At 40.4% G+C, this 26,721-nt stretch overlaps 1 protein-coding gene across 3 annotated transcripts in view; it reads right to left on the bottom strand.

Moving 5' to 3' along the window:
* GRM1 (glutamate metabotropic receptor 1) overlaps positions 1-26,721 on the bottom strand; it is a 194,312-nt gene that overhangs the window by 62,059 nt on the left and 105,532 nt on the right. For all 3 annotated transcript variants that reach the window (XM_049800563.1, XM_049800564.1, XM_049800565.1), the window contains exon 4: positions 6,247-6,482. In XM_049800563.1, the coding sequence (XP_049656520.1) occupies positions 6,247-6,482 (236 nt within the window). The remainder of the gene's footprint in view (positions 1-6,246; positions 6,483-26,721) is intronic.

A 26,721-nucleotide genomic window follows, 5' to 3' on the forward strand; every position in this document is an offset into this window, starting at 1 on the left:
TTGGGCTTGTTCAGTCTGGAGAAGAGATGGCTGCAGGGGAACTTTACAACAGCCCCTCATACCTACGGAGTGGTTATCAAAAAGAGACAGGCAGGTTCTCCATGGTGAAGCATGGTGGGAGGATGAGATGATGGGCATAAATTGAAACAAAAGAAGTTCAGACTGGATATGAGGCAAAATTTTTTCACATTCAAGCAGTGGAACAGGTTGCCCAGAGACACTGTACCACCTTCATCCTTGGAGGTTTTCAAGGCCCCAGTGAATAAAACCCTGAGCAACCTGGTCTGAACTCATAGCTTACCCTGCTTTGAGCAGGGGGTTGGACTACAGTCCTCCTGAGCTGCCTTCCAGACTGAGCGAGTCTGTGATTCTGTCACTCTGGCTGCACTCAGACTGATTGTAGTTCTCTTGGACCGAGACAGGAATTAGCAGATAAAGCAATCCTTATGGCGTGACCATGGTATGAGTAAGCATCCTACAGGGAACTTGGACTGTGACCTCCTTTGGAACAACAAAAAAATATCTACATTTCTTGTTCTTGCCTGCCACAAATACGTTCACAGACAAATAATCCTTCTCCTCAAAGACCAATTGAATCGATGAATGAATCATGAATTGCCCACTTTGTTCCACTTCACTCTGTTGAAAAATGTCTGTGCTGATTGCCTGCCAATGTATTTTGTTGTCCCAGCAGATGAACTGCTGTGAGCATAATGTGATGTTTGCATCAGTTCCATAACCACTTTCATAACTGTCTCTTGGGTAGTACTAGGGGAGTAGTCATCCCACCCAGTTTACATAAACTACAGCCATTGTATTATCTGCCAGGAGATGAATAAGGCATTCTGTAAAAGAGCAGTTAGACCTCCGTACAAGTATTTGCACTGCACTTAGTTCCTCACCATTTCTGTGTGAGTGTGACTTGCATTTAATTCTGGCCTATGTGGGCTCACCAAGTCCAACAGAGAAATATTTGTCACTGTAGTTTTGTGAGAAAAAAATAAAAAAACCCAAACAACAAAAAAACCCAAAACCCAAACAACACTTCCATTTGGCCTATTTCTATCAGATCAGGGAGGAGAAAACATCCTACAGAACTGTTGGAAGGGTACCTGAACTCTGTTGCCTGACATACACAGTCTATCACCTAATCTTGCTGTCAGCGTGTAATCTCTGTACAATCTCCAAAATGTGAAAAAGGCTGAGTTGTCTGATGAACTGAGACAAGTTATGACTGTTGCTTGGGGCAATGCCTGAGGTTGTGTACTAAAGGAACTTAGTGTCAGGTCCATCCTGAGTTAGATAGCCTCTTAGTATCTCAAATTCAGAAACAAACAGCTTTTTTCTGTTAGTGTTAAAATGGTCTGCTCTGTTCTGACTTTTCATCTGAAGGGCATGAAGAATGGTGTGAAGTTCTGAACCTCATGAGGAGTCAGGGGTCCATGCAGAGTTGCAGGACATGCTTTGTTTCCTAAAGAATGTAGCTACTACAGGGAAAACATTGGAAGTACCTTAGTGGCATGGACAGTTTAAGAAGAACTCTGTACTGGAAGTGGTTTTGGCCTGCTAGATAGCAAGGAAACTACAGGAGAATGGTCATATACAAATACCTCTTTTCTACTGTGGTGTGTTGACCTTGGCGGGCTGGCAGGTGCCCACCAAGCTGCTCACTCACTCCCCCTCCTTAGCAGGACAGGGGAGAGAAAATAAAATTAAAACTCATGGGTCAAGATAAAGGGAGTCTAATACAGAAAAGCAAAGGCCATGCATGGAAGTACAGGAGAACAAGAAGATTTATTCTCTACCCCCACCGGCAGGCAACGTCCAGCCACTTCCTGGGAAGTAGGGCCTCAGTATGTAGTGGTTGCTTTGAAAGACAAACACCTTAATAACGAACACCCTCCCTCCTCCTCCTCCTTTCTCTTAGCTTTTCTTACCGAGCACGACATCATACAGTATGGAAACTTTGGTCAGTTTGGGTCAGCTGTCCTGGCTATGTCCCCTCCCAGCTTCTTGCCCACTCCCAACCTACTGGCATTTGCGGGGCTGGGTGGGTGGTTGTGGAGAGAGCCTCAGTGCTGTGCCAGCACTGCTCAGCAGTGGCCAAAACACTGGTGTGTTATCAACACCTTTCTAGCTACAAATACAGAGCACAGCACTACGAGGGCTGCTATGAAAAAAGTTAACTTCATCCCAGCCAGATCCAACATATCTGCATATAAGAAAACTTCTAGATTTGAATCCTATTGTGCTGAGGAAGAATATCTCCTATAGCAGAGAGAGAGAAAAGGGGGAGGGGGAGGAGGGAGAAAGAGGGATAGGGAGAGAGGCATTCCCTTATGAGAGGCATTTGGCTACAACCTTAGCAAAGAATGAGTCAAAAATAGCTCCCACTCATTTGGCTGCCACCCAAGTGGGAAATGTTGTTTAATTTTTTTTGCAAGAAGGGATGGTCCTAAAAAGCAGTCCCTGGAAAACTCTCAATGATTGCCTTCTCTTCCCAAGAATTTATGCTACTACCATATAGCCCTAGTACCTCCAAATAAGCTATTCTGAAAATGTGGCCACTTGTTAGGCATCCCACAGACTTCACAGAGTAGAACGTACCTGGACTTGCTTCCTTCCAGTAGTGTCTAGAACAGATAGACTTGTTTCCCCCAAAAATATGCATATACATTCAGAGCTCAGTGTAACATGAGAATTCCTGAAGGACAGCATCAGTCTTCTCAGGGACAGAATGAGGGAATTCAAGCAGTAATTCCAGTAATTCAAGCAGTATCATCAGAGAAGGGGGATTTCTAGGAACTGGTTTTCCCTTCCTTCATAGAGAGCCTGCAATCCTAAGCAAGTGCTGACTCAACAGTAACAGGGTGTGAGAAATTGCAGCTGTAATTGCTTGAGGAGAAGTCCTTGCCTATCCATGAATGCTGAAAATTGAACTTCACATTCCAGTGGCAATTCTGAATAAATCACTCAGTAAAGTGATTAGGTTGCATATGAGCAAATTATACTGGGCAGGCAGTAATTGAAGATTCTCAAATGCAAACTTTGTAATTAGATTCCTTTTCAAAATGGATAGGTCCAAGTATTCTGAATCTTTCTTAATAAGGTAGTCAGAGAACAACATTGCCTTCTCTTTTTTTGTTTCTGGCTGCTCCTAGGCAACCCACTACTGGGTAAATACAAATACACTAGGCTCCCCTAAATATCACAAGTATTTTTGTCCTTGGCTTTCTTTTTCATTAGTTTCCTGAGATATTAATGCTCCACACACGGAAGATGAACATGAGCAGTCTACTGCCTTTGAATCAATTTCTGTCTATGCAAAATTATGGGTGTACTTTGTTCTCAGTAAGGACCACCAGTGCAATTCTGGAACACAGGACAGATCAGGACCCATAGATAGTCACAACGCATGCTAATAATGTGCATGGACTCCTGGAACCACAGGGGACTCGGCTTTTTCCATAATGCAGGACCCTACGTACTTTGTTACAGGAATACAGATGGAATACTGTGAGTGAAAGCTCTCAGATATAATGGAGTTAAGACGCTTGATACAAGTATTGAATACTGATAATTTTCCTGGGGTGATGCAGTAGTAGCAGCAGTACTTAAATTTGTAGCACCACAAAGAAGTCAGAACTTCGTCTATTGGCACTTTTAGTGGATTTCAAATATTAATGCTTATTATTTATTGAGCAGCATGGATTCTCTCCTTCAAACTGGTGCATGGAGATACTTTGTGGAGGAGGGAAGAGGCAATTCAGACTCCTTTTTTTACAGAGAGTTTGTGAAAAGGCCTGTCTCCAAACCTGCGAGAAGTAAAGAAGGCAGTTTCTTGGCACTGTCAGACTAGACCTGCTTGGAGAGAAAGGCTCCACCAGCAAGCTTTGAAGCTGTTAGTATTTGAAGTGACATTCTTAACCCTGCAGAAAGGTCAGATAAAGATATGTGTGCAGAAAGCTTGGTGGTGCCAGATAGTCACCAGTCAGCTCTGCACAGTTAAAGAAAAATGAATACAGTATTTTATTGCCCCTAGACTCACTGGGGACATGTAGGTCTCTATTCTGTAGGTATGCCATTATTGGGAATAGGTGCCTTGTGGTGCTTCCCTCTGGTGATCTGAGACATTTGGGAACTTCTTAGTTGTGTGTGATAAGCCTGAGGGTTATCAGTGGTTCACCACCGAATTTAAGAGCTGATTGCTTTTCAGCAAAGCTTAAAAAGTATCGCACATTTTGAGGCTTCATGCAAAAAATCTTACAGCTTTTTAGAGGAGGGAAAGATGTTTGAGTGCCCGAATTGTGACTATGAAGTGTCAGAGTCTACAAATGTAGAGAAATATTTTTGTGTTTCACTAGCATTATCAGAATGTAGTAGTTCCTGTGTCTGATACCTGGCACCTCGAGAAGCACAGAACACCAGGGCAGGCATGTAACAGTACCTCTGCAGCACCCTCTCCAATGTCCAGTGGCTTCAACCCTGAGATGTCCTGAGTCAGTTTGGGGTGGTTTGGTTTGTTTTTTCTCCCACAAGACAGCCCTTATTTTTTTTCTTCCATGAATTTGTTTAACGGCTTTTTGGCTCAAGTACAATTTTAGAGTCTACAGCAACCGCTGTCTCAAAACGCATCTACACATTCTGTGCAGAAGTAGCCCATCTCGGCTGTTTTGAACTCGCCACCTGGTATTTGCCTTTGATGCAGCAGACAAAGAATGACTATGCTGGTTCAGACTAAAGTTTTTAGTTTCATAACCAAACAGAGGCTGGATAACAAGCTACCCGTGTTTACAACAGCTGCTGAGATTCCTCAGAAATGAGAACTTTTTATAGAGTATGAGCATGAAATGTATTTATGTGAACAGAATGAAGAAAACAATGCAATTTTAACCTTCTTTTCTTAAGAAAGCAAGCTATGCATTTGCACTGTGCATCCATCATTCAACTTAGTAATTTCCTTAGTAATATCTGCCCTTCTTGACCTACATTAACTCTTTTGTCTGAGCTGAAGCACTCTCAAAGCCAATTAAATATTGGTAGAGTCCAAAGTTAATGACTCCTTTAAGGAAAAAACATCAGTATAACCTCAACATTTATTTAGCCCATCTGGCTTGTCATTAGCCCCTCAGCACCCAGATGGGCCACCTGTCTCCCAGTCAGCACGTCAGGCCAGTTGCGAGTCAGTGACAGTATCTGGCGATGTGTCTCAGCTGCTAACAAGAGAACTGCGGGGGGGAGACAAAAGGTAACGTGGAAACTGTTTTTAAGAAGGGTTACTGATGGAGAAGGGATGAAGTGGAAACATTATGGGAATTCAGTTCAGGGAGCACATGCAGACCAACTGAGGTTACTGCTACAGGTTAGAGGAGGTAGAGATGTAAAGAATAGGACAGAAATCCATAGGAAGCCAGGCTTCATTAGTTTTGTTTCTAATGGAGTAACTTCCTTACTATCAGAGTATACCTTTTTGACTAGAAATGAAATATTTACAAACTACAAAAAAAAATTTACAAAAGTTATTCAGCAAGTATTTTACAGAAAAGTGATCACCTCTCACTCAATTTACTAATAAATTTAATCTTCCTAAAACATTTTAATTTATTTTCTCAGATTCTGCCATGGAAGAAAAAACCTGTTTATGTACAGATACACTTCTCTTGCTATGAGTTGATTGTTACTTCTATCTGTAGGACAGCATGTTTTTTGTACAAGTGCTACATAGAGGAAACAAACTATTAAAGTTTTAATGGGTGAAGAAAAGAAAGGGTGAAGGAGATGATGGGTCAATTTTAAGACTCATAAATTTTCTTTATAATTTGTTTTTTGCCATAATATTTTCTGTGAATTTCCTGATTATTCAGCTGATCAGAAAAGCTGACTTTGAGAAAAAAAGTTTAAATTTCTTCCTATTTTTGTTAAAATGTAATAGTTACTTATTTTTCACAAGCCATATTACAAATTTGGACACACTTGTCAACCTAAAACATAGCCCTAAAACATGAAAAGGCAACAAGTCACTATAGCAGAGCAGAACTAAATTGAGAGGAGGCTGTGCAACCAGTGCCAAACATGCTCCTGTCAGAGCTGGGATTTATATCTGTACGATTTGGGGTTGGCACTTTTCACCAGTGATTTATAAATTTAAAAAAAAAAAAAAAAAGAAAAGAAAAGAAATGAAAAAAAGACCAAAGACAAATTTTTGCCAGAGCACAGATTCAAACAGGAAAATAGTTAACAGGTTACCAGTGCAGTTCTTCTCAAAGTTGGGATTCTCTAGTGGGTGCCCCGGGATGCGACACTGAAATCTGTGCTGCCAGAACTCAGGAAACCAGGGGTTGCGGGTGTTGGTGTCCAGACGCAGCTTCAGATAGTAGTCATCAAATGACAAGACCTCTGGAGACTGCAGTTTGATAGTGATGCCTCCGTTTGCTTCAGGCTCATAACCTTCAATGACTTCATCTCTGTCTGCCCAACCATCACTGAAAAGAGGCAGAAAAGCACTTATTACACAAAGACAGGTAGCTTGTTTTGAAAAATCAACCAAAGGCAGGCCAACACCCTTGGAAGCAAGTGATTAAGGGGGAATCTAAAGGTACATCTCAAATTCAGGCAGAGAGGGAAAGAAGAAAGCACAGTGATGGAGACTTGTAATGAGCAGTCTGACTGATTTCAGGCAGAGTCCTCATTAACTCATTTGGAACGAGGAGGATTTATCCTTGTCCCTCTGGAAAGGGCTTTTGGGCATAGCTTCTGGTGTGATGCCTTTACGACTGAAGAGATTCTGCCTTATTTAGGCTGTCCTGTAAGGGATGGAAACTGAAAGAATCAATATCGATGCAAAGGAAACTGAGCCAGGATCCTGGGTGTTTTGCAGAAGAGATCTCAGCATGCATGGATCTTACAGCTAGAAGAATAATTCACATCAAACATAAAGTGAGAAATGCATTGTGTTGGAACAGAATGGAATAAGAATACTCAATAAAGCTGACCAAACTAAAAAGAAAACCACGTGCTATTCTTGCACTGCATGGGATTTGTGATAACATGCTTTTTTTTCCCCTCCTCCTTTTTGCCTTTTTTTTTTTTTTTTAAGTAAATGATGGCTTTCTATTTTATTCCTCTGCTTATTCACGTAAGAGATACTTTTAAAAACCTGAAGATAAAACCCTTTCTTGACAACATTATTTCATGGAAAGTCTATTTTAACAGGTTTGAACAAAGTCCGTTGGGCTTAGCATCTGAGTTTTAGTTTATTTCTTTTAACAAGAAGTCCATCAATTTAGTGTCATTCTCCAGTTCTTATTAGGGTCCCCTAAGAACAGTGCTATTACGGTCTAATTTAAGTGCAAATGTAAGTCAGGGCCATTGCTTAATTTTAATATGCTGGGCATGTCATGAGAGAAATAGATTATCCTGGCACCTCAGATCTAGCTCTATCCACTCACAATCAAATCAGCGGCACTACTGCTGCGAAAAGCAGACAGATGAAGCACTTCCAGTGGCAAAGAGCTCAAGAGAAAAAATGCAATTGACCACTAAGAGAGAAGCCTCTGTTTCACCCAAAAGAGGTTTCACACCCTGCACTCCAGACAGACTGAAAGACAGTCCTTGATAGGAGCCTCTCACACACAGCCTTCAGAAGAGCATCGGCGTGCAGACCATACCAGCTGAGGGCATAGATGTGAGACGCCAGAGATGTGCCTGGGACTCCACAACGGAAAATAGACCAGACATGAAGTAGCAAGCTCTGTCACAGTTCTAGTCAAACAGGTATAAAGCGACTACGCATTGGCACGTGTGAGTGTTTGGTCCCCAGCCACCAGGCTGAAGAGCCGCATGGTTCAGCTGCCATTCATGTTAACTGCTGCCTCTGTGCTGGAGGCACCTGGAAAAAATGGCAGGTCTCCATGGAAATACAGAAAAGCCTATGTACCAAATGCTTTCTCTATGGGACACACAACCCAAGCCTCCGTTACAGGAGGTTATATACAACATAGGATATCTGGCAGCCCACTGAGTGAGCGATTGACAGTTTCCTTCCAACCCAGGCCTGGGGACTTACAAAAAGTTATACTTCAAGATGGCACTCCGTGGCACCGTCAAGCCAGGATTTCTTCTCTGTTTGCCCCTTTGCCAATGCCTTGCAGTAGAACTGCCCAAAATTTCTGAGCCTACACACCACTGACCCGTATCTTCATACAGCCAAGCAGCACAAGATAGGCGTGTGTGCGTGCTGCAACCTCACCTGCGGTACGAGAGCGGAGAGCAGGGGGAGGCACAGGGAGCGGGTCACGAGAGGGACACAGCGACGGCTGAAGAGTCCCCGCTGTGGAAAAGGGCTGGGCACCATGCGGTATCCCAAAGTTGCTCTCTCTGCCAGGCAGAACCCAGCAGCACCTGCTGGGGCACTTCTTCCTACAGCCGGCGCTGCGGGTTACCCAGCTCCTGCCCTCGTACCGATCGAGCCTGAACGACAGGCACGTGGCACGGCCTCGGCCTGACAGCTGCGCTTGAATTGCCACAGGAGCACACAGCTTTCCAAAGCCACAATTTGTCCATCCCTGCTCCCTGCCCCACTAGACTGCCTTGAGTTTGGGAGAAGGAAAGAAGCCACAGCTCATCGTCTCTGCATCCCCCCCACACACACGCTTGTCCGTATGCTGAGGGCAACTAGGAAAACGTGCCGTGCACCCTGGCTGCCTCACAACAGACCATGGCCTAGATAACCCTACAGAGGTAAAACCAGGAGAACAAACTTCCTGGATTTCAGATGGTTCAAGCTGTAAACTAGCACCAGAGGGGAGAAGACGACACAATATTTATTTCTTCTTATGTGGGAGCAAAACAAGCAAGAGGTCGCTCCTACAGCATAAGTAATTGAGTCCTAATTGCATGATTACTTCATTATTTGTCACAATGTTTATGGCTTGCAAACTGTCGACTCAAGCAGAAACATTAGCGTGTCGAAAAGATTAAGTAAATCTGGCCATTTTTTACAAGACTTTCTAGAAAGGAGGTAGTTCCTCTACTGCTTGGATTCCTACCAGCCAAACACTAGAGTGATTTATTTCCCCTCCCCTGTAAGTTTATCTTGGAAAATTGTCACATTCACTCTGAAGGCAAAGCAGAGCAACTCTGCAAAGGCAAGAGAAAGTGTATTTCAAGTTCTCTGAGGGCAGCTGATGGAAAAGTTCCCCTAAATTGGAACCCAGATTGTCACCTAATGTGTCTTTGTCTTTTTCTGGCCCCAAATGTTTTTGTTCTCTCTTCAACTCCTTGAATTGTTAAATCCGTCTCATAAGTTTAGTATGCAGCTAAACGTGAAGAAAAGGCACTGGAATCAGAGAAAAAATTCATATGTGTTGAAGTTCGTATGGGAGTTTCGCTCTACTTTCAGTAAAGTCAAGGAAGTAAACCAGAGTCTTAGGGGACCCCTGCCGCCCTGGCGGCTGCAGGCTGGCTGTGCTGGAAGGTGCGCTAAGGGGGCCAAGGCAGCCCTACCAGCAGCCGTGGGAGGATTATCAGAGACCTAAGATCTTGTTATAATCTCTGCCTATACTCCTTTTTACTGCGTGTATATGTGTGTGTGTATATACACATTAAAAAAAAAAAAAGGATTGTTTGGGAACTGTGCATCCTTAGTGCTGTATGAATAAATGGATAGTGTTCCAAAAGACAATGTTAAAAAAATGTACATTTCTAATGCTGGGCAACAGCATGATACTGAAGTCCAGATGACTGTGCATGTCAGTGACAGAATCACAAGACCAATAGCTGATTCAACCGAAAAATGAAACCTCATTAAAAAAAGGCAGCACATACTATTCTTTCGTTGTCAGAATCGAGTACTTTCCACCTACTTTCCTTCTTTTATCCTGCTGAGTAGCAAGTAGCACCACACGTAGCGCTTTTTGCAAAACCATCTTTCTGTGTGCCTTTACTCAAGATTTCAGGAGGTGGCCCAATATCCATCACCCAAACTGCCTTCCCTGATGAGTGTTCATTGTAAGCTTTGTGTGACTCTGGCCTTGAAACATGCCAGGTGTCTTGTGCAACAGTTGATCTGAAGCTCTGTGAGGGGGTTTAAAGTGTGAAGACAGAAACAGTGAGGGACAAGGGTGTGGGTGTCAAACCAGCAACCACTCTGTTTGCTCTTAGGAGAGAAAGAACCAACTGCTTTTGTTAGGGGTTTATGGTGGTTATCACAATCAAAATGGTCACTGATATTCTGCAAGCTACTCTTGATCCAAGTCCCAGCCTGATGGCTGACATTCATGATGCCAAATCCAAATTTCAGCATTCAGTCACAAACAAAAATCATGAAGAAAAAGCCCAGAGCTACCCCAACTAGCTTCAGAATTCCTATTTCCCATTATCACAGGCTGAGTTTGAAGAAACAAAGCTATTTTTTTCTTAACCAGTTTACTATTATGCTAATGTGTCACAATGGACATTTCTGAATTGTGGCCGCAGCATCTTAGCCTCTCTGTATTTTCTGAATTGCAGACACATATAATGCCGGTGACTGAAATACCAGGAGAAATGTAATAGATTTCCAATTTCCTCTCCTCTTCCAAACATGAACACTGTCAGCTGCTTTTCACAAGGGCTGATGAGACAACCAGCAATCAGGCTTTCTATTTTCATCTCCTCAGGACTTAACTCTTACACTATGCAGCAGCAGCTCTGCTTCCCCACACCGCACTCAGAGCGTTACTATTCCAGATGCTTTTTCCAAATAAGCAAACATGCAAAAAGAAAACATGCTGTTGTTTATGAAGACCACTTGCCCTGTGATTACTGTAGGAGAAAGTATCCTTTCACAGGTAAACGAAACGAAACGTGCTTGGCAGTCATGGACACTGACTGACAATTTGATTCCTGCACCCTTACAAGGCTTGATCTGACGGCCCAAAGCTGTAGGGGGCAACTGATTTAGACTCTTCTGTCTGAAGGGCTGGATCATTAGCAGCTTTGTCAACTCCCTTTGCATTAGCTAAGGCAATGTTTTCTTAAGAAGTTTGCATTTATGATAAGGAGGGGGGTGGGGGGGTGGTTTATGCTGTATTGGCCAAGTCATAAAATATATAAAAGAAATTAAGAGCAAAAAGCCCTTTAAAATGCTAAGTGAATTATTTTTGCAATAATCCTTCTGCCTATGGCAGATATTCTTGTCATTATAAAACCAAATAAATCAATCATATTAAAATAATTTCCATCTCTCTTTTTTGTTTGTACAGGTTCTGTTCCTGTGCCAGTGGATATTTTTATCGACTTTGAAAACAATGTTATATGTAGCTATACCAATGTAAATTGGAAACACTAGTTTCAAACTTTCAAGCTTCACAGATGCTGCCTGCAGATATCCCACTCAGGTAGGGGTAGCAGGGCCCCAGGTGACCATAACTGTCACACAGAAGGATCAGAGTCTACATTCTTGCCTTTCTCTCCTTTCAACAAAACTAAAGCACATGTCAATATAATTTCCTTGTCACATCAATATACATTCCCACAGAGCACGTTCCTGAATGCCTTTTTATCATTACTCTCAAGGCTGTCAGCTGGCCTGCTGTTATGATAAAGTTCTAATAGATTTAAATACGAGGACAGCATCACAAAAAGAATCCAACATTCAGCAAAGTGCCATGCCATTTTGTTATATATGTCAATATCTTTATTTTTAAGGACAATTACTATATGCTGGTTTATATAAATAAAAAGCTGGACATTTTACTTGTAAAGTGCTTTTTGCAAAATCATCTTTCTGTGTGGTGGTCAGACACTGCTTTAGAGGCATTTCAAAATGCTGTAAACCCCTACACAGTGATAAGTGGAGTTTAAATAATTTGTTATTTGGTTCTGATAAATGCCAATGCCCTAGATTTCCAGAGCTGGTCAGACCTGGAAGCCTGCAAATTCAATTTTCTCTTTTTATGAAAGTCTTCTCTTACAGAGCCCCATCAGAAAATCCAGCACAGATTCTCCTGCCTGCATGCTGGAGTTGTACAACTTAGCTTATTGTGAAGGAGGATGACCTATTCTCTGGCAATAGGGAACTCTACCAAAGATATTCAGTGTCTGTGTAGCACATGCCTCAAAAAGAAGATGCCATGTAAAGAAAATTGAAACTGTCCAATATTCACAAATCAGCAACTTGCAAAGTGACTTTCCTCCGTAGGCTTATGCATTAGCAGTCAATCCCAGTGATCACCAATGTCAGCTGAAAGGTGCTGATTGTTACTGTTAATGAGCATTATTTCAAACAGGAGAAAAAAAGGCCATTTTGCACTCATTTGTTCTGCAAGTGCTACATACTTGCACTGAAAGGTGGGAGAGCTTTCCTCAGTTGCCAAACCAGGAATTTTAAAAAGCATAGTTTTACTTTTACATGTGTGGCAAGTCCTGGCATCTTCAGAGATTAGTCCCATGGCTACAGAGAAGCCTGTATCTCACTGCTGGCAAGACCAAGCTGAAAGGCTGTATACTGTCACACTAAAACCTGAGGCTTGCTGAGTACTGACTGACCTCCTTAAAACCAGAAGAATCAACTTCACTAAATGTTGTCAGCTGAAAGAAAAAAAAGGAGGTTTCTAGGCCAGCAGTTTTGCTCCTGTAGGCATAGATGGAGGTAGGCAGGAGTCATCACCTTCACAAGCTGCCTGCCTTTTGCAGCGTCACAAGGTACTGTGAGATTTGTACTTGTTCCCTTTCCCCACAAACTGTGTGGGGCTCAAATGTACCTTGAATTCCAGCCTTTAGATTTCTCCTAGATGTTGAGCTTCACAGGTCAGTTCTGACTCAAATCGGCTGAAAGCATCTTGGGAATATCAGCTGTGCAAAACAGAAGGAGGAGGAGAAAACCACAAAAACTCTGCCCAGGAGGGCAACGGAAAATAAGAGGGAGAGAAAATACTGCTGCCTTGGCAGTCGACCCGTCCCCCCCCTCCTCAAAAAGGAGGTACAAGAGCAGTATTTGGTGCCAGACTGTGCAGTTACTGACTTTAGACTTGTTAACTCCCACAGCGCTACTATGCCACTGTGGGTTGTAATCCTGCCATGGACTACAGATTGTCAGACCTGGTCCGGACATCTCTACAGACCACCAGCGTAACTCAGAAAGAGACCAGTATGATTTATCAGTCAACCCTGCTCCCTTTGAGACAGCTACATGTACCTGTCATGGTTTGAACTCTAACGTCCTACAGAAGGTGCTATTTTCTGAGAGAAATTGAAAGACAAAGTTTAAAAATAATTCCCAAAGCCACTTTCTGCAAGCGCTTTGTCATATTTCTTAGTAAATTTTCTGGTCTTGACAGGTCCTGTTTCACAACATTGCATATGCAATTTTTCATTTCCCATCCACATTTACTGAAGGTGCACGGTCACAGTAGCACATTAGCTCTTACATTTTATGCAAGCACAAATTGTTGGTAAGGGCTTCCAGGTTTTATTTAGTGAATCGGTGGATTTTTCTGAATGAGTGACACTCTGCAAAGAACCCAAGTTGATAAATGATAGGTCGTTATGTTTCAAATCATTATCATTCACTTTTGTGTGAATTTTCAGAGGGTTTGCACCGCTCATTTAAAAAATGTAGATTATAACCTCATGGACCATGATGGATTGTATTTTGCAAATATGTATTTAGGAAAGTTTTAATTATCGTATGTGGTGCATATATTTGCATGCAATTTACATAATGTAATTTAACTGCCTATCATGCAGGCGTGATCTTGGGGAGTCTTTACTGTGAAGATTCTTGACACGGTTAGCATGTGCAGCTTTTTGTAAATGTAGTTGCTGCTTTCACACAGGAAAGATTTTACCATTCTCAAGGGTGCACAATGGTGCATATCTTTGAAAATCAGCAACCGTACATTCTCTAAGGCAACAGCCGAATTTTTCAAAAGCTGTACACATGCTTTCACCCTAGACTGTCAAGAGGACTGAAGCCTTGCTCTGCTTATTTGAAATTTACAACATGAGGCACACGAAACTGCAATATCTTTTTCAAATGAAAGCACGTGTGTAGGGAGGAGGAGACTACCCAATTTTAAACAACACACACAAATAGGAAGCCTTAATCTTAACATTGTGCCTCATATAAGGTGCTCCTGGGCTCCAATATGTGTGGCCAAATCCAAGATTTTTAACATCTTACTAATACACCCAAATCTGAAAATAGAGAGGTTTATCTTTGCTTCTCTGTACCAGTTCCTGGGGATTTTTTTTTTTTATCCCCTTGCTGCTGCTGTGCTCCAAATTACGTGCACAAAGAGTCCACTGAAGAATGAACTTAGATAGTAAGAGGTAGCTCCTGCCACAGAGAACTCAACTGTAGTCCCTTTTCAGGGAGGACAGTTAGAAAGAAATGTTCTTGTTAAGACTTCCACCTCCTCTGAAAGTCTTAGAGTCTGAGGTCTTTTCTGTGCAACCACGCAAAGGCAGATAAGGGGAATAGAGTGCTTCCTACCTCTGCTCCAGCCAACTACAAACCACTCAAGTCTCAGGGCCAGATCTGAAGGACTGGAAAGAGAGATACCATATGGAGGGGAGACAGGCTAGAAATACACGGAAAGGCACATACAGGAAAGAGAACAGGTAAAGACACAGGGCGCTCTGCTCCCTGCCACTCCAGCAGAGCTTGCTGGATGCTTGGATGTGAATTTGTGGTGCTTCCTAAAAGATTCATAGGTGTCTTCCTTAAGCAGGAGCTGAAAAAGGAGAAGCACATTCTCCTTGCTTTGTTTGTTGAGGTGCTGAGGAACAGGAAAACAGAGAAATGTCTTAGAATCACGTTTCCATCTCTCTTTTCACACAGACTGTGTGAGCTCAAAAATACTTTGAGTACCAGCCTTTAGATTTCTCCAAGATGTTGACTTTCATAGGAAAGTCCAGAATTTTCCTTCAGTGGATATATTCTTATATGATTCCCTCAAGCCATCCCTTACTGTAGCCATCTCACGTGACAATGCTTAAGACCTATTTGCACCAAGCTTATAGGCCTTTTTTCAAAGGAAATCAAATTTCAAATATGCAGATCTAAAGAGGACATCCTACAGCTTGCATCAGGTTGCTATTACTGGTTTGCATATATCCTATTTCCATACCAGTACAAGGTTTCTGGAATGCTATTTCCACACTCATGCTTGAAAACTGAACCTTTACACACATATTTATGCAGGAAATGCTTATCGCTTTGATAGCCCTTCAGTGAAACCGTGTCTGCAGAGGAACTGGTAGCCATAGATAAGAGCCCTCTATCCATTCCATACCAAAGCCCACGATAAAAATCACAAAACTTGTGAAACTATCAAAGTTAACATATATTAGATTAATATTTCCATAAACAGCTGTTTCTGCCAAAGCTATTTTAAATTTGGCCATATCTGCCATTCTTTCTTTTTCACTTTCTGTGGATACTTGAACATTCAGATTACTATGAATGTTTATGAATAAGATAATTTCCACTCAAATATTCATAAATTGTTCATTTGAAATTAGGTATTGATATGGAAAATACCCAATTCATACTATGCTAGTGAGTCACCTAAGCACCTAGCCCTTTCCAGTGAGAGAATCAAGTAATATTTTAAGGCTTTCATAGAATAAATAAAATCATTAGACTTCAGTAACCTACTAACACAGCATTTCATTGTGTCTGCAATGAACAGGTCCTGAACCACTTGCAAACCAAGAAATCAATGAAGAATTTGAACAATGAATTCACCTGAAAATTAAGCAGTCTTTTCACAAACAGTTGCTGAACATTAAAATAGGTGTAATGCCTTGAATATTTTTTTAATAATCTGCTTTGTGCAGGTAGTACTGTTAAAATTGACTCAAAGCAACTGTTATAGAGCAATTTAAAAATATATAAAAGTATTATTGATTTACTCTTCTGCACTTACGGCTCTCTTAAAGTCACAAATGTTTATTCATGTAGCTACACAGATATGAAATAAGAAATCTAAGTACAATCATCTGCCTGCCTAAACCAAACTCTGTTCAACATCACCCAGCTAACCTCTATGCCTTAAGAAAATCTGCCTTATCAAGCAGGACAGTAGCAGCCTTTTAGGCATTTAGGTGTCTGGTATCCAATCCATATTAAATCAAGATATGTCCAAAATATAACTGGAAATGATCAGGTATCTTGCTCAGAGGAACCGCTGAAATGCACCATCTTGTTTAAATGCCACTGATTAAAGACTAGATTGTAAGTTTATCATTCGGATTGTTCAAGTGTTACTCCTTCTAGGTATCGTGCTGGCATCACCGAGAGCGCTAGGATGGCAGATACTCACTGATGTAAGGAAAATGTCCACACAGGCTCCTGCTAGCGTGCAGCAGCTGAGTGGTATTACACTGCATCCCATAGTAACCTCATTTTGTGGCTTCTGAGGCATGGAATAGCTGCAGTGAGCTGCATACGTAAATACAGAGTTTGCATGCAGCAACACCTGCCTACCAGCCTATCTAGGAATTAGAAAAAACACCTATTGAATCTTTTTTTCTGTTAAAAGAATTGACTAATATGCAGACTTATCCAAGTGTTTGAGAGAACAATGTAAGTGAAGATTTTCTAGAAGTGATAGGTTTCATTCTAAGTTATGCTAATCAGAAAGGTATGTTGAAGATATTATGAAAAAAGGATAAAACTCACTAATCTGTTATAAACATTAATAAAAATTGTGAACAGATGTACATTTAGAAAAAGAGTGAGTTGCCAAAATCTTGCTCAGACTACATTTATTTTTATAGGTACTTGAAACATGCTTAAAATTGCAGGAGTAAAATAGTTCCATATGCTTTTTATATGGTCAAGCCAACCTATAACTAAGTAAATGTACCACTGAATAAACTACGGACATTTCCTTAGACTAAATAAGAATACAAAATGCAACAAAGTCACAACTGAGAAGGCCTCCATTCTTCAAGGTGTCTAAATTACCAAACCACCAAATTAATGCACAACATAATCAGATTAATTTCAAAATGGTTGAAACACAGGATTATTCTTTGTTCATTCTGTACTGAAAATTGAGGGGGCAGCTGTTTTCTTTCTAGATCCCAAGTTGTACTTGAACTGGAAGACTTCTTCCAGGCAATAGGTATGGATATCTTTTCTGGCACCAGATGTTTTCCCGATGGAAACTCCTCTTAATGCTCATCTTTCCCAGGAAAGGATGGAGGCTTTGCTTCTGATGTAGAGGCTGTGCTTTTACCCTTTATTTATGTAGTCATGAAATAATTTTGGTTGGAAGGGAGCCCTGGAGATCTTATAGCTCAGCAAGATCTATGGTCTATGCAATCTCTCCTCAAGTAATTTGGCTCATTCCTGTCATCTTCTTTGGGTCATTAGAGAAAGTACAAGTCATGTAACTAGGGAGACAACAAATCTGCTATTGTAATTTAAGCTTTATGCTCTTATTTAGGAAGCCAAAACTTCTTTTATATTTTATTAATCTATTGTCCCCAGAACAATCAAAGTGTTCCTAGGATGAAATTTTATTAATTAGCGATGATGTCACAACTAATGGAAAACTGAAGTAAGCTTTTTAAAAACAGAACCTGATTATGTCCAGCTCTTGCACAAGGGCACAATTGTGAAAGAGTGTGTAAGCTGCCTTTCCTCTTACATGACACAGTGAGAGAGAAATATTTTTCCTTTTCCATTCATGAATCCCACCAGAGAAGAATGGGTATGGACTCACAGAAAATAGATAGTTGTTACTTTGCTTCATGCAGTAGCAGGAGACATGCAAAGAAAATCCAAAAGGCACTGTGCAGAAACTTCTCTTGAGTAAATCCGCTGCATTTCTGGGCAAGGCAAGGCAGAAGAGTAAAAACCATATAGCATTAACTAAAGCCCTCTGCCAGGGTGCTGCAAGAGCCAGCTGCTCCCTGAGGGCTGGGGAGCCGGGAGCCGAAGGAGACCCCAGAGCAGGGCAGGGCAGAACCTTGCCCCCGGGGCTCGGTCTGACTCTGCCCGAGCCAGGCGAGCTGGGGAGACCCATAGGTCATGGCCACGTTCAGCCAAGAGTTGAGGTCACTGGGCAGAACATCTGATGGCATCCATCAATGACCTGACTGACGCCACAGCAGAAGCATCCCTTCTTTTTTTGAGTGATTTTTAAAATCTCTTAGAGACAGGAAACATGGCTTTCTTAATGTTTCTGTTTCACAAGTACAATTGCTATAGTCACCACAAGCATGCAACACATGTGCAGACAGAAAAGAGAATGAAGCTCATGACAACAAACTGGACCAATCGCCATTTCCTGATGATCAGAAAGAAAAGGAAATGCAAAGCCAAGGAGAAGTTGACAAGTTCCCAGCATTGTTATTTCCTTTTATTCCATGGCTGAATGATATGTAAAAGGTTAAGAATCCATCTCAAAGAAACTAAATCTAGTCTACCTCTATCAACAAAATCTGAATGCAAATTTTTAAATCCATGTTTATACATAAGAACTGGAAAAAGCAGTTATTTCTAGAGAAGCATTCCAAATAAAAAAATACTTTCTTGTATTCATCCATTGAAATACCAACAAAACCTACGGACCTCAAGGTATGTCACATGCACATTTAAAAACAAACAAAAAGCAGAATAGTGGAAAAAATAAAGGAAAACAGCTTTTCAATAAAAATACTGTTGTGGGACAAATGTAAGAACAGCAGTCTGAATCTTTGAATAATTTGGATACAATGACTGTTACTCACAAAAGGATAGAAGAGATGAGGGAAGAAAAATGGGAAAGGACAGAGCAAGATAAAGAGCTCTATAGATTTAGTGTATTCTGACCTGCAAGCTGTAAATAAAGGAAGATTGCACAGTTGGTACTACCTGAGGAGAAACCGGAGATGTGATTAAAAGCCAAACAGGCACAGTGCTTTCAGCTGCTTCCTGCTGTCTTAGAACAGAAAATTGTTTGAGTTTTCCAGGGTGCCTTTTACCTTCCACTGGTGGCCACCTGTGCTTAGTCCTCCACCTTCCTCTCTACTTGATTCCTGGTGCATTAAAACTCCTTATTTCCTGCCCCACTGAGAACTAATACATGAGTAGGCTTAATGTACCCATGCAAAAGGAGCGGACACAGAGGACAGTCTTATAGTAGCCTGAGCTTTGAGGGAGCAGCTATTCTACGTGGAGCAAATCACTTCTCTTTAGTGAATACCATGAGATTGATTCTGAATCCTCTAACTGTGTTCTGGTAACACTTACTTGTCCAAGGGATACAACAAAAAATAAATGAGATTGCTCAGCATTAGTAAATATTGGTCAGTTAGAGAAAGGAAGGAATGCAAGGACAATATCAAGGTCACTTTCATGATGGGTCATCACCTTTTCAGAAAGTCCATGGCAGGCAGAGCACACAACTGTTGGGAAAGAATGTGGATGTGAAGATATTTTGAGAGTTTTTAAGTAAGAATATTGTATAAATATATAAATACAGGTATATAAATACACTGGCGATACCATAATTTCCCAAGTGACATTATAACTACTGGAGAAGGGGGAGAAGGAAGGTGAAGTAGTAAATTACTACAGGACAGTCAATGCTGTTTGAAATATAAATAGTTCATAATCTAACCAACACATATTAATCCTATTTCCAGTTGTAAAAGAGGAAAAATATTTAACCCAATGCCCCATTTGACAACATTTAGGAAACAACGCTGATGGAAAGAACAGGAAAAACAATTTTTTTTTTTACATTATCTTTATGAAATGCAACATTATGTTTTTACTTAAAATGGAGCAAAAATATAGCTTTTCAGCAAATTAACCTTTAATTAAAAATCAGACTTTGTTTACTAATTAATTAGAAATCATCATGCATTTTTTTAAATTTGTGCAGTGAACTTCACTCTGCAGTTGTTATTGGGGGAAGAGGTAGGAGGTGGCAGAGCTGTGCAGGTATGAAACCTGTGTATCATCTATGTAGTAACCACAGATATAAGCCAATGGGGAATCCGCATGAACAGAAATGAACTCTATTTACCAATCAGTTTTCATCCTGTGACACTTGCCATCTAAGTCTCCGATGCTGTGAAATAGGGCCGCTTACTGTCTCCTGTAAAGTGACTCCGACTATGGCTAAGCAACCCCTCGCCACCCCATCCTTTTCTCTTTCCCATCTGCTTGTCTGTTATTTCCCCAATTGTTCTTCCTTTCTACACTGCATGACCTCCACCATTTCACCCTGTCTAGCTAATGGGACTTCATTTGATGAAAGCCTCTAGATATTGCCATGATTTAAATGATACAGAAATATAAAACTCCTTGCCAATTACATGAAGAAAAGGACATTTTTCATCAGCTACTGTTTTTTGTATGAGAGACAGTATCTCCACATTCACAGCCAGCGATTGCACATTGGAAACTACATTTTAATCCTTTCTGAAATACAATAAAGTCAAAGGATGCCACATCAGTTAAAAAGAATTAGCTGTGAAAGACTGGCATTGTATTAATGGGAACTACATAGTTTTGGCAGAGGAAGAACAGAACTGTCCCTGGAAGACTGATCCAGTCAAAGAATGAGATCACTACAACGATGTTATTTATTATCTTTGCTGCATTAACATCAAGTTTAACTGTACTACAAGACACATGAAATCCAATATGGTATAAATGCATGACTGTATTCTGACTAATAATTTTAAAAAAATAAATACATCTGTTTAACAAAATTAGAACTTGATCCAGTATTGGTCAAGGAGATGCTTGAACTGCCTAAAATGTAAGTGCTAAAACATCATAACACTTTCACCAGGAATTCAGTTATGACTTGGAAACTGTATTTTTGTACGGACAATAGAAGGGAAACTGGAACTATGTCATGATGATGGAACTAAAATATCGCTCCCCAAAAAGACAGCCTTCTGTCATATTATAGTCATGTATATAAATTACATATGTGTGCCATGTAATTCTGCCAGCCAAGAAAACAGGAAGGTAGGATAGGATTTTGGGGACAAAAAGTAATGCAATTAGCAGACAATGAAAGTAATATTTGCTAGCTCAGTTTTTATTACCTTTGTGGGGAAGTCTTTACCTCAGGACTCAAAATCCACAGACATCAATGAATTCCAGCTTAGGACTATGCTTTCTAATATCTAAAGAGAGGAGAGGCATGCCTTTGTTATGTGCCTGTCTAATCAATGGCCAGAAATAGCAAGGATTATTTTTCAGGGAAGGTTTGACAGAGAAGTGTCTGATGGGAATTGGTTTAATAAGATAACCTTTTAAAATGGTATATTTAGGAAATCCTTAGAGAAGCATATACCAGTGTTAATTTGACAGCCTTCTCTGTAGAAATCTTTTTTCTCTTAAAAGAAAATAAAAATAAAAGTAATGAAGCTCAGTAGGGACAGATTCATTTTTCTGTCTCTCTCTTTTTTTTTTTCTTTTTTTTTTTTTTTTTTTTTAATGAAATCCCAGAATCTAATTAACCAGGCTTGGGTTTTTTGTTGTATTGAAACATAAGCTCATTTAAAGCCAATGAGCCCATTCAACAATAACGGAAAGAGATACTGCTGCTCCTTTCTCCTGTCCAACACCACCATCACAACACACTATCCCATCAACATTAGCCAACCAATATTAGTCCACACTGGTCATTAGCCTCTTTGCAAAGAACTTTCTATTTTATCATTTATTAAAAATAAAAACAAGATCAGGAAAAATTACTCCTTTTTACTGCCTCAGAAACTGAGGTGAGGAAAGCTACCCATCATACAACAGTAACTTCTTCTGTGTCTATCCTAACGCATAGTACTGAAAGCCATGATTCTTCAACCTCATAAGTCTTGCAGTGTTGAAGTGTGTATTGTTGGCTCTTCACATCTTATTCAAGTAGATTGTCCCTGTGATTTTTACATTACCAATAACCGAAATATTTGATGAGCACAGACTATAAAATTGCAAGACGTGTTTGCAAAGTAAGAGATATTACAATATACAATATTTTCAGAGACTTTTTAGAGTCTTCATGGCTTACATATTTCATTCTTTGAAGATTTCTTTGAAATTGTAAGAGCTAAATGATTATTTTATATTAAATGGAAATGAAGATTCTTATACCGATGCATGCCTTCAGGAACTGGAACTGAATAGAAATACAAAATAATCCACAAATCACCAAAAAAAAAGCCACTCTGCTTTTCTCACCAAGGACAGAGAAGCATACTTAAGCTAAGTGCAGACACAACACTACGGCTATGAGAAACCACAGTGTTTCATTCCACAGTTTGCTCAAGTTAATTTCCCGGAAAATCTATTCACAAATAGCAGAAAATATTCACGCTGCTCTGTACGGCACTGACAATATAAAGTCATTTGAAATTCATCTTAGCTGTGTATCTTCATAGTACCAAGTGCCTTGAGTTCTTAGACTGGTCCTACAGCCTCATCAGTTTTGCAGCCCAGAAAGACAGGACACCAGCGTCTCCTTAGTGTCTTACTAAAGCCCTAATTATTCAATTTTTTAAAGAACACTCCTTTGGGGCATGCGTCTGAAACAACCACTTCTGTCCTGGCATTACAGAAAGGTAACAGCTTCCAATATCCCAAAAATGTCTGGGACAAAGAGTAACCTTATTTATTTTCTGAAGATGAAAAGAAAGAAAAATACTTTATTTTGGGGGGGTCAAAAAAAAAAAAAAAGTCTTTGGAGCCAAGAGTGCATCTGAGACCTGACATTTAAAAATTATGGAGGAAAATAAAAGGAGATGGAAATACTATTAGTGATTGTTTTTACTCTTCAAAACACTGGGACTCACTCACTGCTGCATGATGGAAAGTTTATGCTGAAAAATTGTTAATTTTGAATCTCACATTTACATAGAAATACACCCAGGATTCTTCTCATCCCCCCGTCTTTTCGTGGACTTGTCAGAATCTTATACTCAATCTTATACTCCCCTTAATGGTCTCCCTCAGTATAATTTTATATTGTAATTTATTTACATGCAAACATAAATTTGAATCTTTCTTTTTGCTGCCTAACAGTTTACATCTTTGACATTATTTGTCTAGCTGTTCATTTCTACATTGGATTTCTTTCTCTTATATCAGCAGCTACATTTGCAATGTTCTTCAATGCTTTTTAGATGCCTGTGTGCCTCATCTTCATTTCTCGAGACAGATTTAAACAGCAGCTAGTTTAGTCATTTTAAACTTCTTATTTTCTATCTTTATTCATGAGTTTACTTCCTTCCTGCTATTTATTTTTTTTCATTGTATTTGTATAAGTTTCTCCAATTTCTCTTAACACACCAGTTATTGCCTTCTATATGTGCTCTAATTTCCTTTCTTTGCACATTGTTCTTGTTTGGCTTACTGTCATACCCTTCCATTTGGCAGAAAACAAGAATGCTCAAATAGCCAGGCTGAACAAATCATATTCTTCATTATGCACAGCATCTTATTGATATGCATCTCTTACATTCATTTTTAAATAACTGCTCTTGTAACTTACACTGCGAGTTCCTAGGAGGAAAAAAGCTCTCTTTGGAATTTCAGTATTTAATTTGAAATAACGCAAATCAGAAGCAGCACTTCTAATACGCATTTGATTTAATCTTCAGGCATATGTATATTACTTAGTACTTGAGGGGATGGGAATCCTGAGCATACAACAGCGCAGGAGCATTGTATGCTTTAAGTAAATAATTCTGTAAATACCTCCTTGGCCTTGAGAGGACCTAACAATTTTTGTATTGCTATTTCTGTAAATGTTTTTGTATGTGTTTGAATACATATTTCTATGCAGCTGTACTCAATTAAAAAAAATTGAAAACTGGTTACCTCCTTACTGTAGTCATTTCTTTCAGAACAGCCCCTGTGCTCCCCAGCTACACAGAGATCCAACCGCTCAGCCCAGCTCTGCTCCCGTTAGCTCACCCAGTACCTGCCTTGGACTTGGAAGAAGTCACCAACCTCCATGAGTGCCAGCACACGTGCCGTGCCTCCTTTGTGTTCAAATGGATTTGCTCTTGCATGGACAACGGAAAGAGGAACTACAGGACGTTACTGCTGGCGATGTATCTCCAACACACAATATGCCCCAGCCAAAGCTGCAGACGTTAACCCGACTCATTTCTCGTCCCTGGCAACTCAACATGTACATTAAACTCTTACCATGCATGCGGAGAGGTCTGGGTTCATAGGGAAAGGGGTAGTGGGAGATGATAAAGGTCTGAACTGAACTTCCCTGTCTGGGCATGTTGGCATCCCTGGTTGCACAGGGAAACCGGGAGATCACTGCTTTCAATGCTTGGGTTTTGTGAATCCAGGTCTTTGCTAGTGTTAAATGGCCTCGAAAAATGAAGCGGCTGACTTTGAAGATTTTCTCTTCAGCACTTTGGTCACAGAGCTGAAAATATCCATTAGGATAGTGCTGTGCTCAGGAGGAAACCCAGACCCTCTCACTCACAGCCCATTTCTCTTTCCTGAGAGAGACAGAAAGTAAGCTGTGGGGGTTTGTGGGGCTGTAGATCACCTAGCCTGTGTAGAGCATTTAGGCAGTGAAACTCAGAGATGAAGAGAAAGGGAGAGAAGGTCAATGGGTAGTGGCAGGGGAGACAGTCTTGGGCAAAGAGATTATCCAAATAAAGTCCATTCCCATTTACCTTATCTCTAGCGAAGAGTTTGTGCCCTTGTGCATGCCTGGCTGTGGACAGCACAGTTCCTTTACAAACGACAACAAAAAAAAGAGTGCATCTGGGTGTTCTGCCCTCTTTTGTGAGTCAGACCCAAGTAAGCAGCAGCCATGTGGTAGCTACTGAAAGGTCTTTTAGGATATGCAGGCCCAAGGCACTGGTTATATCGGCATCCTGGGACTGACCCATGCCATCTCCAGCTCTGACGACGTTGGCTGCTAGGCAGACGTGTGTGTAGCAGGAGGCTAAATCAGTGGAACTCCAATATATTATAGGCTTCGTCTACAGAGTCTTGTCAGTGCGTCTTTTGGCACATATGCCGGTTATCTGGTACGGCTTTTATCTGGGTTGTCCTAAAGTGTGTGGTCACAAGACTTCCCTGGGACATTCTTGCTCCTTCTCAAATTTGCACTTGCTCCCAAGGCCTGAGTAAGTAACCTTGAAGTTGCTTGTAAGGACTTTGTAACGGGACAGCATCTGTGGGCCAGTTTGTAAGAGCAGAATATGAGGGGGACTCCAAACTACTGAATCAGCAACCAAAATACATAGTGGAAAGTCCAGTAGAATTGAGAGCCCATATCAGGAAGCTTAAATAAGGGATTGTGTGGTCTTGAATTAAAAGTAAAAATGAAACTGATTCAATTGTTAAAATCAGTGGGAACAAATATTTTGGCCCAAACTGCAGCCAGCATAAGATGCAGAGGCTGTATGTTGTGAAAGAGCCCTTAAAGAGTAATGCAGAAGACCAGCTCTCCTTAACGGTATGTGTACACTGGCCATACATCTTGTTCATTTAGAAATCTCTAAGCCAAAAATAGAGACAGAAACTCCAAGAGGAACCCAACCCTTTAGTTAACAAATAATGAGAAAGATTAGAAAAGGCTACTGAATATGTACTACTAACATTGAAAGAAAATCTGCATTGCTGTTGGTGTTTAGATCTAAGAGGACTGAACAGATTGTTAAAAAAATATTTCCTCCATGAAGTGACACGTGCTAATCTTTTAACTAATTTAAACGTATCTGCCTTGCTCTTAGAAATGTTTCCAGATAAGTGCAAGGCAAGCCACTGTCAATGCACTATGCAGGATATAGTATTTTCACAGGCTTCTTTTGGCTTAAAATATACTCCTGAAAATTTCCATTACTTGGAGGAACTGAACCTATTGAAATGTATATTGATGATGTTCTGACTTATAAGAAAACAGCAACAAAACATCACAGAAGACTAAAAAGTGCATTTAACAGGACTATGAAATAAGACCTAAATTATACAACAAATGTGAAGCTTGAGGCTCCAGAAAATGTTTGAAAGAACAGCTAAAGAAGATGGTACAAACAAGGCAGTCAACTCCAAGCTATTGCAGACTTCAAAGATCAACAGACAAAGGAGCGTGCAAAGTGGGAGAGATGGTAAAATCTGTGGGAAAATTCGTGCTGAAGTTTACAGTCTTTATTAGTAGCTATCAAGTACATATAAAGAAGAGCACACAAGGATACTCAAGCTTGGACAGAGACTTTCAACGCTTACAGGGTTAATAAAGTTCCTTCAAGTGTTTTGATACCAGTACACAGACCTAGGCATTTTCAGATGCTTTAGAAAACAGCTGAAGGATGGGATGCTTGCAGAATAGGCTGAATAGTGGGCACTTAGCAAACCAGAATGTCCCTGCACATTAGCGGAGAAGAAGAGAGTAGGTGAATGTAGTTTAACATATTCAGTTATAGAAAATGGACAACAGCAGGAAGTAGTCACATAATATTTATGCCCACAAGCAAAGGTGGCACTGGTTAAATATAACTGCAAAATAAAACTTTTTTTCAGTTGCAATTACAATATTTGAGAATATAGCATAAACTAGGAAACATAGTGATAGAGACACTCTCAAGATGAATTTTCAAAAATAATGGAGTATTGCACACGGGAATAGTAACAAAAAATCCCTCTCAGAAACTATACTTTTGGATTATTATTTGTGCTACCACAAAGCTACATGAAGCAATGTGTATCAAAATTTTTCATAGGAAGAATTAAATCTGTATTTG

Source organism: Accipiter gentilis, chromosome 5 (genome assembly GCF_929443795.1).
Source record: "Accipiter gentilis chromosome 5, bAccGen1.1, whole genome shotgun sequence".
Lineage (NCBI taxonomy): Eukaryota > Metazoa > Chordata > Aves > Accipitriformes > Accipitridae > Astur > Astur gentilis.